Raw genomic sequence first — 16801 nt, forward strand, 5'->3', positions numbered from 1 at the left:
TGCCATCTTGTGAGATGGAAATGAAGGTCATCATGAAGAATTCTTCTCACGGAACGATCGAAAGTCTAAAAGCAGACGCATTTGCGCGCAGAACGCTGTGGTGATCGCAACATTGAAACTCTCACTGCCTCATGTTCTCAGTGACCTAATGGGCCGAGGGACTTCAGTTGTTCGTCTTGTCGCACTTGCAGTATGTCTGAACGTAGTGACCCACGTAACAATGATTTCCGGTTCGGGACAGTAGCCAAAGGGGCTGAATTAAAGCGATTTCGAATGGCGATAAGTGTGTGCGCCCTTTAGGCTAGGCGCAAAACCAGTTAGTCAAGACAAGACAAGACATCATCAGACACGTTCAGTCACAATTGTTGCTTATGAATGAATAAATGAATAAGATCATTGATAGGATGTGTACAGAATGACTCAAATTTGGTGAGAAGTGTCCTGAAGATTGCTCACAAATTGATTGATACATTCACTGATACAATATGTCAATTGAATAAAAGCTAGCAATTGCTAGTTCTAAGTAGTTTTCAACCAAATGCTAGGTTTCGAGACAGATATATAATCTTATTTGTATAGCTAGAACCAATGACTAGTTTCTAGTTTTTATTCAATCGACCCATTGACTGATTCTCATGCCGCTACCACACTCTGCCAAGTGCGTACAAATGACGAGAGTGTTGATGGCTCCTATGCCACCGCTTGCATTCACTCCGCTCTTAGAGATGTTTACAGCGAGCTGCTTGACAAGCGACTTGTCGAGAGTGTGGCGCCGGCATCATTGACTGATACATGACTCACATTTGATGAGAAGTGCCCTGTCCTTGTAATGACTGACTTGCTGACTTATATTATATTGACTGTTACAATAGAGAAAAAATAGCATAAGAAGATATCCCATGGCTTGTAGAATTCATTCAAAGTTTCGAAGTTTTGTATCAAATTTTGGTGTTGTGTATCAAGTAGAGATGATACTGTATCATATTGTGTTGATACTACATCATGTGTAGTGATACCATAAAGAGAAGATAGCATGAGATGATATCCATGGCTTGTAGAATTCATTCAAGTTTCGAAGTTTTGTATCAATTTTGGTGTTGTGTCTCAAGTAGAGATGATACTGTATCATATTGTGTTGATACTACATCATGTGTGGTGATACAATAAAGAGAAGATAGCATGAGATGATATCCCATGGCTTGTAGAATTCATTCAAAGTTTGAAAGTTTTGTATCAAATTTTGGTGTTGTGTATCAAGTACGGATGATTCTGTATCAGTGTTGTTGATACTGTACCATGTGTGGTGTCCATAGAGAAAATATAGCATAAGAAGATATCCCATGGTATAGAGCGTTCATGTAAAGTTTGTTTAATGATTTTGGCAATAAATATATTTCTTTCTTTCTTTCATGTTCCAAATTTCACTGTTTACTCAAGCCGATAGTCCTAGTAGTTATTTTTCATGAAGCTATGTGACGCTGTAGTCCATACTGTGCCATTATTGCACTCTCACCGTCTTATTTGGTAAAGAGTTAGTGGAGATATTTTTAATATTCTTTCCGAGAATGGACATTGATATACCAAAGCTCCGCCATTTATGTAGATGCATAACAATAATTATTATCTATAGTTTTATTTACAAATTGCTTTTTCATATCATATACAGTTCAATATTATTTTCTTAGTCTATATTATGTAAATTCATCTATAATTTTGCTGTATTGTAGCTATTGTATATAGTGTATAAGCCAGTATATATTGTAATCTACATAAATAAAGTACTCAATCAATCAATCACAATCAATCTCACCACAACAAAACAGCAATAATAGACAGTAGCCGGCTCAAGTTAACAGAAAATAATTATGAGAAAATCGGCTTGAAATTTCAAACACAAACGACTTACACCATGGGATATCAGCTTCTTATGCTATCAATTTATACTTCCGGCAGTAGTATTTTTTTATTCCAATTCACGAATTTCTTTCTAATAAACATACCAGTATTTATTTTTATTATCGTTTATTAAATATGTTCTATTTACTGAGCTGTGTGTTTTTGTTTTTCTTATTGATTCTGATTGTAAATACTGTGAGTTTGAATGAATAAATTTGAATTTGAAAATGATACAGTATCACCACACATGGTACAGTACCAACACAACATGATACAGTATCATCTCAACTTGATACACAACACCATAATTTGATACAAAACTTCCAAACTTTGAATGAATAATATTCTAAAAGCCATGCCCTGTCCTGGTAATGCCGGACTTGCTGACTGATACCATAGAGAAACAATAGCGTAAGTAGATATCCCATGGTGTAGGGCATTTATGTCGCAACTTTTACTGTTAACTCAAGCCGACTATTACCAATTAAAGTAGTCGATTTTTACTCTTTTGGCCGGGTGAGAGTGTATGAACGGCAATAATATGAGAGACTATAGCGTCACATAGCTTTATGGGAAAGAACTACGTGACTATCGGTTTGAGATACTGTAACAGTAAAAGTTGCAACATAAACGCCCTATACCATGGGATAGTTATGGAAACTTATGCTATTGTTTCTCTATGATGATATATAGACTGATAGGCTACATTGACTGATATATCAACTCACATTTGGTAAGAAGTGCCCTGTCCTGATGATGGCTGACTTGCTGACTGAGACTGTGCAGTAGGATCTGTGCCGTCTGGTAGCGCTGGAAGCATTCGGCCGGATTGCCAAACAACTCATCCAGAGCCGCCGATTGACACTGCAAACAAACACAAACAATTTTATCTACGACCATGTTACAATGTGAATTCAAATTCAAATTATTTATTTCTGTATAAATACAATAGTCTGAATTTTACAGTGATATTGGTGTATGAAGGAGGCTCTATTTCCTTTTCATATTATTCTTAAAATGCAAAATTTCAAAAAACTTTATATAAAGTCGACACGCAATTAAAAAATCTGGTGTGGTGCACTCACACAACTTTTCCTTGCCGTATGAAAATTGATCACCTGACGCTAGTGTTCCCGCACATCTCAAGTCTACTTATAACAAAGATCTGAGCCAGCTGGTGATAGGACAATAACGCTGGAGACATACGAGGTCTGCTATCTCTTCATAGTGAATCATTTAAAGAATCAAAGTTGCCAAAAGTTTGCAATTGAATAATTACATTTTCTCAAATTTCAAGATTATTTTCAATTTTAGGTGAAAATGTTACTGGACATTAATTGAAGAGATTTCCATGCTCAATTTTTTCCACTCAAAATTTTTCGTTTCAATTATATCTGAGACCTGATAATTGGAAATCTGAAATCGAACTTTGGATAGATGGGGCGGAGCTCCTGGAATTTTTACAGATATGGGACTTGTGGCAGTTGATAGAGCTTATCGATGACTATTTAAGGTATAACTTTAATCAAAATCGTTGGAGCCGTTTTCGAGAAAATCGCGAAAAACCCTGTTTTTGGCAACATTTTCGCAATTTTAGCCGCCATCTTGAATCGCATTTGATCGAAATTGTTCGTGTCGGATCCTTATATTGTAAGGACCTTACGTTCCAAATTTCAAGTCATGAGATGAGATATCGTGTACACAGACGCACATACACTCATACACACACACACACACACACACACACACACACACACACACACCCACACACACACACACACCACACACACACACACACACACACACACACACACACACACCCACACACACACACACACACACACACACACCACACACACCACACATACAGACCAATACCCAAAAAACCCTTTTTGGACTCAGGGACTTTGAAACGTATGGAAATTTAGAAATTGGGGTACCTTAATTTTTTCGGAAAGCAATACTTTCCTTACCTATGGTAATAGGGCAAGGAAAGTAAAATAGCAAGCGAAATACATATAGTACACGGAAATCCCCCACAAAGACCAATCGTCTGCGTGTGGAGGGGAGCTCCATGGACAACACATTTGCAATCACTAATAATTACAAAGTAAACGAATTTTTTTTAAATAAGTAAATAAAGAAAGTTGTCAAGATATACAAGTCGACACGCAATTAAAAAACGAACATACCAGTCAAATTTCATGGAAATCTATTCCCGCATTTCGCCGTAATTGCGGAACATAAATTTAAAACATACATAAAGAGCAATGCAAAACCGTCTACTTAATCTTAGGCTCAACTCACACTTACGCGACTCAGGTCGAGAAGAGATTCGACTCTAGTCTAGAGCATGTGTTTTCAAATGGTGACACTCAGACCAGTCGATTCTAGTCTCCGCGACCTCACGACTGTGAGACTGAGTCGAGCGTCGACTCGACATGTTGGTCGAGCCTCGACTTGAGTTGTCATGCATTTTTAATGAAAGTGAGGTTATGTTTATAAAGTTAGTTTTAAAGTGAGGTTGTACATTTTAAATAAGACAATGATAAGTTTTAGATAAGACAATATATTCATAATAATCATTATAATGATTACATTTGTTACATGCTAAGTACTGACGAATTAGATCTTAAATTTTCAATAAAGTAAGGTTAGAAAATGGAGTAGCATGTGACTGAAGTAGTGACAATGAGCAAGAAAGTCGTAAGGTCGAGAGACTGGAGTATCCTCGACTGGAGTTGTACGATTTGAGTCGAGGTAGTGTGAGTTGAGCCTTAGGGTAAACGTCCACTGTAACCGTATTCAACCGATCCGTTCGGCCGTTGGATCGGACGAATCTGCGGCCGTTAATTCGGCCGAATATGGTCGTCCATTAGAACCGTTTACGTCAGTCTAGTTGCCAATATTGAATTACTACTAGGCTATCATAGCCACATAAACAATGATTATAAAGAGATTTGGAAAATTGAATAGACAAATATCCACCAAATTAGTTATTCATTACAATAATCTTACCTTCAGATCCTATTTGTTCAGCAATCTTTGTCTACATATTCCTTTGAAGATCACGACGATAATATTCCACAATGGAACATGCTCTTGAATCAAACTTATCAACTTTTCATTGTCCATAGTTAAAACTTTATAAAACAGAGCAAGTTCAAAAAACAAAAACAGACAAGACTGTAAAACTATTTTGAGGTTAGGATGATGTTGTCTCAGCTCGACTTCGGCCGGATGGAGCCGAAAAATCCCATTCAATTCGGATCGAAAACTTGATCGGCCGGACGGCCGTGCATTGACGTATGAACCTGTTGCAATGGACGAGCAGCTTTCTTTGTTGGGGGATCGTCGGACGAGTTCGGTAGTTTTCGGGCGATGCTAGTTCAGACGAAATCGGTTCCAGTGGACGGTTACCCTTGGACCTCACTTTGCTCGGTCAATAATATAAATAGTAGGTAACTTATATAGTGTGGCACTGACCATATGTATGGCATGATTGTAGAGTATCTTGTCAGCCGTTGCGCTGGCATTCTGCAGTAGCACAGGTGAGTTAAGCTGCTTGCAATCTCCCAAACACTGGCGGAAACGTGCATTCAGTTGCGTCACTACGTTCTTCACCGATGCAGACGGTTGCAGCACCTTCAAAATAAATAATAATATGTCATTATTTAGATATTATGCAAAATAAAGAATGACGAATAATAGAATAAATACATTTTATTTTTATTGAAGATTTATACAAGAAGTGAACATAAACTACGAGGGTCATTCTTTTTCTACCGCCGCCATAAAAAAGACGTATGTAAGAGATTAATTTTCTCATAATATAATAATAAATAAATAGATTTTACTGTCGTGGTTGGAGGGGTAATATTTACGGCTTTGCAAAAACATCAGGTTTCAGAGCCCATAGATCCCTAGATGTAGGAAGCTCCCTACACACAGGGATTCTTCATGAATGAGAGAGTTGCAACGTATCACCAGCAATGGAAAGAGCATGTTGAACGAATGAACTGCTAAAAGGAGCTAACTCCAAAAATCGCCTTGTTTATCTTTTCGGATGCAACACGTTGCTTTTGGGAATATACTAGAAGAGCAGCTGTTGCTGAAGGAAAGATACATTGAAGCTCCTTGTGTATCTTTTCAGATGCAAAACGTTGCTTCTAGGAAGATACAAGAGAGCATCTGTTGCTTATGGAAAGATACATTAAAGCTCCTTGTGTATCTTTTCGGATGCAACACGTTGCTTTTGAAAATATACAAAAGAGCAGCTGTTGCTCATGGAAAGAAAGATACATTAAAGCTCCTTGTGTATCTTTTCGGATGCAACACGTTGCTTTGGGAATATACTAGAAGAGCAGCTGTTGCTGAAGGAAAGATACATTGAAGCTCCTTGTGTATCTTTTCAGATGCAAAACGTTGCTTCTAGGAAGATACAAGAGAGCATCTGTTGCTTATGGAAAGATACATTAAGCTCCTTGTGTATCTTTTCGGATGCAACACGTTGCTTTTGAAAATACAAAGAGCAGCTGTTGCTCATGGAAAGAAAGATACATTAAGCTCCTTGTGTATCTTTTCGGATGCAACACGTTGCTTTTGAGAATATATAGAGAGCATCTGTTGATTATGAAAGATACATTAAAGATCCTTGTGTATCTTTTCGGATGCAACAAGTTGCTTTTGGAAAGATACGAAAGAGCATCTGTTGCTTATGGAAAGATACATTAAAGCTCCTTGTGTATCTTTTCGGATGCAACACGTTGCATTTGAGAAGATCAGCTGTGCTTTTAGAATTAAGTTTGTTTTTTGGTAATTCTTTAAAATTATATTTTTAATACCGTATGTGAATATTTCCTATTTTAGTTATAATAATCTATATAATAAGAGAGAGTGGGGTTGTGTTTGTTCGTGTGTTCGTTTGTTCGCATCAAAACATGTCAACTTGTGAATTGCATACCGAAAAACGGGAATGATTTAGATCTCCAAATTTTGAACATAGATTCTAAAAATATCAATCTCGTGCACCTGGAAGCCCAAATTTCAATTTTCCTTCTAGATTTTTCAGAATTAATGTTCAAATTCACCTATGCTACCGTAGGCTACATGAAGTTTCATAGCCCAAAGTGTGTCTTTTTATGAGCAGGTTATAAGACTACCATTTACGAACGTCTATGTAGCGCAGCGGTAAAAGGCCTGCTTACGGAGCGATGGTTCCTCGGTTCGAATCCCCGAGGCTTCCCATTTTTTTGTTCTTAATTTTTTCCCTCGAAACGTATTATTATCAATTATTTTTGAAGGAATTTGTTTTCATTACTATTGAACTTGGATTTTATCAAATAATTATTTTTAATGTAAAATTTTGCCACCAGTACAAATGAATTGGACATAGTCTTCATGCTGTAGGCCTATAATTGAATTTCATAAGAAAAACATGAATAGATCACAATAAAATAAGAAATAATTTATATTCTTCAGTTATAATGTACTATCAGACACGAATTCCCAGTGAAACGAGTATTTTGTTTGGAATTGGGAAAACAAAAGGCTGCCTGATTCAAATTGAGGAGGATCCTAATCGAACTAAAATTTATTGATGTATTGGAAAAATCAATATGATTCTGTGAGGTTTCAAGTATTATGTATTCTTCAGTTTTCTATACTATAATAAAGGAAAGAACTGGCTTATACACGTAAGGAATAGGGAATTATGTTTGACGCATCATCACGTCTGAAATATACTCAACTGATTAATTTGAAATTTTGCATATAGACTCTTCATTAACCGAGGATGGTTATAGGCCTATTTTCAAATTTCGATTTTCTATTACGTCAAGTTTTCATTTTGCAGTTTTAAAATAGACCCTTGCGAAGCACGGGTTACCTACTAGTGTAAAATATTTCTTCTATGTTTGTTTAGAAGCATCTGAATTTGAAAATTTACTTTGTGAAAATAATTGAGAACTGAAATTTTGTGAATTGAAGAACTACAAGACCTTATATTCCTTTCCTTATCATTTTGATAATGCACTTATTGTATAAATGAATAAATAAACATTCAAAAGAGTAGCTGTTGCTTATGGAAGATAGATTGAAGCTTCTTGTGTATCTCTTCGGATGCAACACGTTGCTTTTTAGGAGATACAAGAGAGCATCTGTTGCTTATGGAAAGATACATTTTCAAAAATGTTTTTGAAGGGATAGTATTGTAGTCTAGTGGCCCTCCCCCGATAGGCAAAACTACAGGACCCGGACTATCAACTAGTAGTTCTGTGAACAGTAGACCTCACGCAGTATTCTCATCCACAAGTACCTGATTCAAACTATAGACCTTATGGAAATACAGCAATAGACTGGCTTCTCCACACATCTGTGTAATCACTTGTCAGCTGATTTATGATGAATAATTCTATAGTCTGATTTTTACTCTAATATTGGCGTATGAATGAGGCTTCTTTTTCCTTTTATATTATTCTTGAAATGCAAAATTTTCAAAAACCTTGTATATACGTCGACGCGCAATTAAAAAAGGAACATACCTGTCAATTCCATGAAAATCTATTACCGCGTTTCGCCGTAAATGCGCAACATATAGACATTTAAACATCAAGAGAAATGCCAACGGCCGACTTGAATCTTAGACCTCACTTCGCTCGGTCAATGATGATCTATAGTGACGTCCACGTTATAAAGCAGTGTGTGATTTACAGTGGTGTTGATATCCTTGTCTATCATTCAACAAAGCGGATGGCGCTATCTCTTTCACGCTTTGCGATGTTGCACATCGTTTATCAACAATGTAGAATTCAACTAATTGACAAAATATTCAATCTCAATCATGAAAATTTATTATTACATTTAAAAAAAATATTTTTTCTTGACAAATAAAATGCGATTAACTATTTTCAACAATAATGAACAGTTAAATTCATCAGATATACCAGTATCAGCTGTTTGGGTGGCAAGGCTGAGATCTGGCAACCCTTTTCTCCTATCTTCCTACACTGCCATTATAACGTGGACCTCACTATAGTGTAGTTAGTACCTTGGCATCTAGTTTGGTCTTGGCAAGCGTCAACCCCGAGCTGAGCAGCTGTAGTGCTCTGACAAGCAGGACGAGGCACTCGTTACGAGGCCTCCCACCCGCGCCCGCAACCTCCATCACGCACTCGCTCACCGCCAGCACAAAGTTCAGCTTGGCCAGTGTCTCGTTGTGCTCTCTCTGCAATCACAAATCAATAAATCAATCAATCAACCACAAATCAATCATAAATACAAGATAACATACTAGCATAGAGAAAAGATAGTACGAGTGGGGGAGCATAACTTCCTTTTTCTCAAACTCAATTAAACGCATTGTAAAGGTGCGTACAGACTTTCGCTCTGCTCTGCAATCGAACGTCACTCGAGCAGATCAATTGATGATCGAAGGTGGAGCAAGAGTGGAACGCGAGAAGAGCGTGTAACAGAGGTCGAGCTTGGCAAGCTCCTAGGTCGAACCAATAGTTGCATGCATGGTCAACGTTTTTGTTTGTAATGTTTGTTAATAGTTACGATCTCTGTGTTAGCAAATAAAATTATCAAAATTAATAATTAATTATTAAATTAATAATATAAAGTTATAAAAGCATTTATTATAATAGGTACCGGCATATTAGCATTTAGAAGAAAGAAGCCGAACTCCCAACCAAGCCTTTCACCTTTTGAAACATTGACAGACATTACCTTTTATAATAAAACATTAAAATGATGCAATGATCATAATATTTATTATATAAACATAATGTATTATTAAGCTACCCAGCAATCCCCTAGTCAGAATATTTCATTATTAGTTTTGTCACCCGATCAGCTGGATTGAACGTATCACATTTGTGAGGTTAGGTTGTAGCGAAGTCAACAATAAGAAAAGAGCGGAGAGATCATCCTTCGAACATATTTCGAACCTCTATCGAACCCTTGCGTAACATCTCGCGTAACGTTCATGATCGGAGCGATTGCGGAGCGTGTTCGAGGCGCGAATATCTGTACGCACCTTTAGAGTCAGAGAAGATCATGTAATTTTGAAGATATATCATGGAGGAACGTTCCCCAATCCGTATTTGGCTCAACTCACACTTACGCGACTCAAGTCGATAAGAGACTGCGACTCTAGTCTCTTCTCGACGCAGCATATGGTGACACTCAGACCAGTCGATTCTAGTCTCCGCGACGTCACGACTGTGAAACTGAGTTGAGCGTCGACTCGACATGTTGGTCGAGCCTCGACTTGAGTTGCATAGTACCGTGCATTTTCAATGCAATTGAGGTTATGTTCTATGAAAATGATGTTTTATCATTTAAGATAAGACAATAATAAGAATTAGATAAGACAATATATTCATTATAATTATTATAGAATTTGTTACTTGTGCAGAAGTGACGAATTGGATCTCATCTTTTAATAATGTGCGGTTAGAAATGGAGTAGCATGGAACTGAAGTAGTGACAATGAGCAAGAACGTCGTAAGGTCGAGAGCCATAGGCTCAACTCACACTACCTCGACTCAAATCGTACGACTCCAGTCTCTCGACCTTACGACTTTCTTGCTCATTGCCACTACTTCAGTTCCATGCTACTCTAATTCTTATTATTGTCGTATCTTAAGTTATAAAACTATATGGACCACGGATCATATCACACCTCAAGAACAACATTCGCGACGCCATTGCAAACATACCGATTGATATACTGCAACGAGTGTTTACAAATTTCAAAAATCTGGTGTGGCGCACTCACACAACTTTCCTTGCCGTTATGAAAATTGATCACCTGACGCTAGTGTTCACGTGCATCTCAAGTCTACTATTCAAAGATCTGAGCCAGTTGGTGACAGTTCAATAACGCTAGATACATACGAGATCTGCTATCTCTTCAAAGTGAATGATTCAATAGAATCAAGAGTTGCCAAAAGTTTGCAATTGAATAATTACATTTTCTCAAATTTCAAGCTTATTTTCTATTTTAGGTGAAAATGTTACTGGACATTAATTGAAGAGATTTCCATGTTCAATTTTTCCACTCGAAATTTTTCGTTTAAATTATATCTGAGACCTGATAATTGGAAATCTAAAATCGGACTTTGCATAGATGGGGCGGAGCTCCTGAAATTTTTACAGATATGGGACTTGTGGCAGTTGATAGAGCTTATCAATGACTATTTTAGGTATAAATTTGATCAAAATTGTTGGAGCCATATTAGAGAAAATCGCGAAAAACCCTGTTTTTGACAACATTTTCGCCATTTTAGCCGCCATCTTGAATCGCATTCGATCAAAATTGTTCGTGTCGGATCCTTATAGTGTAAGGACCTTAAGTTCCAAATTTCAAGTCATTCCGTTAATTGGAGATGAGATATCATGTACACAGACGCATATACACTCATACACACACAACACACACACACACACAAACACACACACACACACACACACACACACACACACACACACACACATACAGACCAATACCCAAAAACCACTTTTTTGGACTCAGGGGGCCTTGAAACGTATGGAAATTTAGAAACTGGGGTACCTTAATTTTTTTCGGAAAGCAATACTTTCCCTAACTATGGTAATAGGGCAAGGAAAGTAAAATCGGCGTCAACAGTGTATGCGCAATGGGGGTCGCCATTGATCTGATGTCATTTTCAAGAATGAAGGAAAAAAAGATATTGTATTCTCATATAAAAAAGATTAAAACAATAACTAAAGTACTTTTGTTTTTAACCTTTCAAATAAGTAAGTTTCTCTGGCGCATCTTGTACTAGACAAAAAATTGAAAATTCATGAGAGTACATTGATAATTCATTACAAATAAAAGAGCCACTCACCTCTAATATAGTTTCCGGTGGTAATTCCGGCAGGACAAAAGTCATATGAGCGTCAGTACTTCCCATTTCTGTAAATAATAATATAAATAAGTTAATCAATGCAAAATGATGTTACACATTTCACAATAATGATTGAATTGATTTGCTTCTGAAAACGAATAAAATAATATTTTTACGATTCCACTCAACATGGATCATCACGATATTACGGATAATATTAGTCAATAAATGGAGAATGCATCACGGTATATATATATATATATATATATATATATATATTATATATATATATATATATATATATTTCTCGATCCATGAAACATCTATAGATATATAAGATCACGTCAATATATTAGAACACATACATAATAGAGTACAAGTCAATAAGTTATCGTGCCTATATGGTTTCAATGGTTGTAAAGCATTACAGCTGAAAAAACTCGTCAACATCATAAAAAGGGTTTGAGCAAAGCCACGTATGTAGAGTTATTTTAAACTCTATTAAAATGGGGTAGAAAAATTGGAAATATATTTGGGGTATCTTATGTATGGTAGGTATTGAGCTGGTAATTTAGGGTTGTGAGAATGATCAACTAATTCAAAGTTGACTTAATAAAATTAGCTACACATTATGGTAACAATTTATAATGGGGGAATCGGTTGGCTTGCTAGAGGTTAAATTGATCTAACTCTATAACTCATGAGAAAGGAACTATAATTTAAAAAATAAATAAAACCGATTTTATATAACTAAATAATCGATTTAATTAAATTGAAACTCAAAATGAAAACTGGAAACTTAAATTAAATATTAAAAAACTTTTTAAACAAACAATAGAATAATTACAGGATTTGCCTTCAATAAAAATCTATGAATAATTTATTATAATAATAAATAGTTCAAATATCAGCTATAGTTGCAGTGATAGTAGTTTTAATTTTCTGCTCAAAATTTTCAAGTTTATTTCAATATTATTGAAACTTTCGGATTGTTTAGTGTATTTCCGGCTCTTATCAACCTTCGAAATTCAAAATTCATCAGTCATATCTCGAATACGTATTCTCTGAGTGTTAATCTTTGGTGAAAACAGAAATTTTAAACTTACCTCACTTTGGACTATTTATGTGCCAAAATCAAGGAATTGAAGAAGTTTGGGCAATTGCCTGTTTATCTTTCCAAATATCGTGTTGTGATTGTTCTAATAATAAATAAATAATTAATAACTCACTGAACCTGGAGAATGATGTCTCGGAACAGAGGGGTAGAGCCGGGCCCGATTATCTGCTGTAGATAGTTCCAGGTCCCGTCCTCGTAACCGACTGCCAAGAGGCATACATTTTCAGTCCAATTTTAATTGTAATGAATTTTCACCGTCGTCGACACGTTTAATTTTTAATAATGATGCTCTCGGATTGTGAAAATTCATGTCAAATAATTGGCTACATTACACTATGGTTCCCATATCTCTAAACTTGAGGGGCAATTTATTAAATAATCGTCTACCCATTATCAGATGACAAGACCTTAGCCTCTCCAGACGGACAAAAGGATGTTGATGTCATGCCTATGTCGAGTATTGATCCCATGAACGTTCGATCTACATTGGAGCGTTTCCCTACACTTATGAGTGTGAACAAGGCTACTGAATATATACAGATTCGAAACCTTAAGAATGCCAAGCTCAACAAACATTCTATCAGCTCCACTCATTATCCTGATTGCTCTCTTCTGCATAATTAATACCATAGAGAAACAATAGCATAAGTAGATATCCCATGGTATAGGGCGTTTATGTCGCAACTTTTACTGTTAACTCAAGCCGATTACTGTCGATTTTTACTGCTTTGACCGGGTAAGAGTGTATGAACGGCACAATTTTTTTTAGAATAGAATAGAATAGAATAGAATAGAATAGAATAGAATAGAATATTCATTTTATTCAACAATAATACAGAAAACATAATCTATATAATACATAACTACTAATATAATAATACATAAATACTACATAATCTATAGAAAACATAATTTGAGACACTACCAGCGTCATAAAGCTTCACGGGAAAGAGCTACGTGGACTATCGGCTTGAGATAACAGTAAAAGTTGCGACATAAACGCCCTATACCATGGGATATCTACGCTATTGTTTCTCGATGTTAATACCTCTCCAATTCTGGTAACATTTTCCCAGAACACCAGACCATACCCTGAAACCGATTGGAACAGAGCAAAGTATGAAGATTTTAGATATTCAAAAGGCACACATGACATCAAACGCAGTAAGAGGAAGTTCACTCGAGACAACCTGTCCAAACCGTATCTATATGAGGAGCCCACAACAGATCCCTATCCACCGTCAATCCACAATGTGGCCACATTAGAAATCAAGGGGTCGCTCACGTATGGTCTCAAACTGAAGACAACTGACTGTGTCTTGGCTTGGTCCACGTTATAATGGCAGTGTTTGATTAGCAATTGTATTGCTATCCTTGTTTATTATTCAACAAAGCTGATAGCGCTATCTCTTTCTCACTTTGCTCTGTTGCCAGATCGTCTTTCAACAATCTAGAATTGATAATTAACTAGCAAAATATTTAATCTTGATTATGAAAACGTTGAAAAATATAATTTATTGCTTAATAAAATTTAATTGATTATTTTAAACAAGAATGAACTGTTAATATTACATCAATAAACCTGTATCAGCTACCGTCTATAGAAGGCATTGACAAGACAGAGGATCGACAACGTTGTTCTCCTATACTTCTCCACTGCCATTGTTATTGTTGTTATTTCATCGTATAAAACCGCATATGATGAGCACAGCTCAAACGGTGTACGACATGTTAAATATATCAAGTATAAGGTTTCCCTCCATTGAGGGGAAGTTTTTCATTTTACAAAATCGTCTGGATAATTTCTGATCTCTAGGATTTCAATGAGAATTTCTCAATGAGAAGATCTCATAAAATTCTCTTAATGAATACGGGTAGCATTCAGTCAGTATATCTTTGAGAGCTGTATAAAATTTACCATGTCTTAAGTTCGTCCGGATATTTCTGATCTCTAGGATTTCAATGAGAATTTCTCAATGAGAAGATCTCATAAAATTCTCTTAATGAATACGGGTAGCATTCAATCAGTATATCTTTGAGAGCTGTATAAAATTTACCATGTCTTAAGTTCGTCCGTCAAACAGTTGAAAATTCTGAGCCCAGCATAATGTGGTCCCACCTCCAAGAGCGAAAGTCTATGAGTGGGGTACTGGAGGGTAAATATTTTATGTCTTGTAGGGTATCTGTGTGAAATGTTATCCTCCATGAATTTCTGCTTATTACTGTAAACAAAAGATGCAATATCCAAAAAATAAAGGGCTGGAATTGTTAATAATTTGAGTTTTTTGAAAATTGGCCTACATGAAACCCTAGATTCGGCTCCCTCAATAACCCTGATTGCTTTCTGCATTGCCATTATAACGTGGACCTCACTGTAGTGATATGTGATCGGAGATTCATAAAAATGACACTCATAAATACAACTTTTGCGAGAACAGTCAACTTGCCAGGCAGTGTGATAGCCCTGGTCCCCTGCACAATGGGTGGCAGCATGTTGTTGGCATTGATCGAGGCCAGAGGTCCGGTGAGAAAGGGCGAACTGACCACTGACTTGCGCAGTGGCGAGTTGGTCGGAGTCACTGTCCACGTGTTGACAGGTGGCGGGGTCTCAGGCGGCCGTCTGCCCCCTGGCGGGGTTCCCAGCACGAATTGCACCTAAAACAACATGAAACTATTGAGAAAAAAATAGCATAAAGCTATAACAAATCAAACATAAATACAAGACAAAATACTATCATAGAGAGAAGATATCATAAGAAGATATCCATGGTTTATAGAATTCATTCAAAGCTTGAAGTTTTGTATCAAAGTTTGGTGTTGTGTATCAAGTCGAGATGATACTGTATCATATTATGTTGATACTATAATTGTGAAGATACTGTATCATTTGTGGTGATACTATAGAGAAAAGATAGCGTAAGAAGACACCCCATTTTGTGTTTAATTTTCTAGTTTTTCGAAATTTAATTTTCGCCCAACTTGGATGCAATGAGCTGGTTTTCGTGCGTCATATGGAGGCCGAAAGTGATTGTTTTCTGACCAGGCCGGTAAATTTTTACGGCCCTAGGGCTGTAAAATAACCTTGAAGTCAGCTGATTCTGATTTAATGTGAACGTGTTTACAAAATAGTTTATGAAACGGAATCAGTTTATGCTTCTAGAATTGAATAAAGTATTTTGCAATAAGATACTATCATTTTATTTGGATGAATGAATACAGATGAGATATATATTATAAACTATTCAAATTCAATTTTCAGAGTGTAATAGAATCTAACCTCAAACCTCCTAGTACTGCGTTTATCACGAAACATGGTGGATAAACGAATCAGTTTATGCTTCTAGAATTGAATAAAGTATTCTGCAATAATATACTATCATTTTATTGGATGAATGAAATACAGATGAGATATATATTATAAACTATTCAAATTCGATTTTCAGAGTAGGATAGAACTTCTAATCTAAACTTCCGTTGACATTCAGATTGGCCAAATTTCAAGTGTGCTAAAACAGCTGATCAAAAACTTTTCATGATTTGTGTTTATTATTCAATAATAATTATTAAATAATAATAATAATTAAAACATTTATAATAATATCACCTTATTGTCATTTGAAAGAAAAAAGTATAACTCACCTCCCACATAATTGAACATAATCTTTTAGGTTTTTTAGACAATCAGAATAAAAAATAAAAATACTGGACAATTTCCTGATATTCAGATTTGCTAGAGCTATAAGCTTCCACTTCTGCTTTCGGAAGTACTTAATAGACAATTATTCTCATATTTATATCGTTTATTTTTCTGTGTGGCGAAAAATAGCGTTCGCACCACGGGCAAAAATGTTTTTCCGGCTATCAATCTTTTCTAGTCCTCGGCCTACGGCCTCAAGCCGGAAAAGTCTCATTT

General features: G+C 36.1%; 1 protein-coding gene across 1 annotated transcript; it reads right to left on the reverse strand.

Moving 5' to 3' along the window:
* Window positions 1-2624: 2624 nt before the first annotated feature.
* LOC120356380 (serine/threonine-protein kinase unc-51-like) lies at window positions 2625-15543 on the reverse strand (the record flags this gene model as incomplete). The annotated part of the gene is made up of 5 exons (XM_039445314.1): window positions 2625-2760; window positions 5383-5541; window positions 8945-9121; window positions 11772-11839; window positions 15336-15543. Coding segments are annotated over 5 exons (748 nt in total), but the record flags the coding sequence as incomplete, so codon positions are not given.
* Between the last annotated feature and the right edge of the window lie 1258 nt (window positions 15544-16801).

The sequence above is a fragment of the Nilaparvata lugens genome, unplaced genomic scaffold (genome assembly GCF_014356525.2).
Source record: "Nilaparvata lugens isolate BPH unplaced genomic scaffold, ASM1435652v1 scaffold6605, whole genome shotgun sequence".
Classification (NCBI taxonomy): Eukaryota; Metazoa; Arthropoda; class Insecta; order Hemiptera; family Delphacidae; genus Nilaparvata; species Nilaparvata lugens.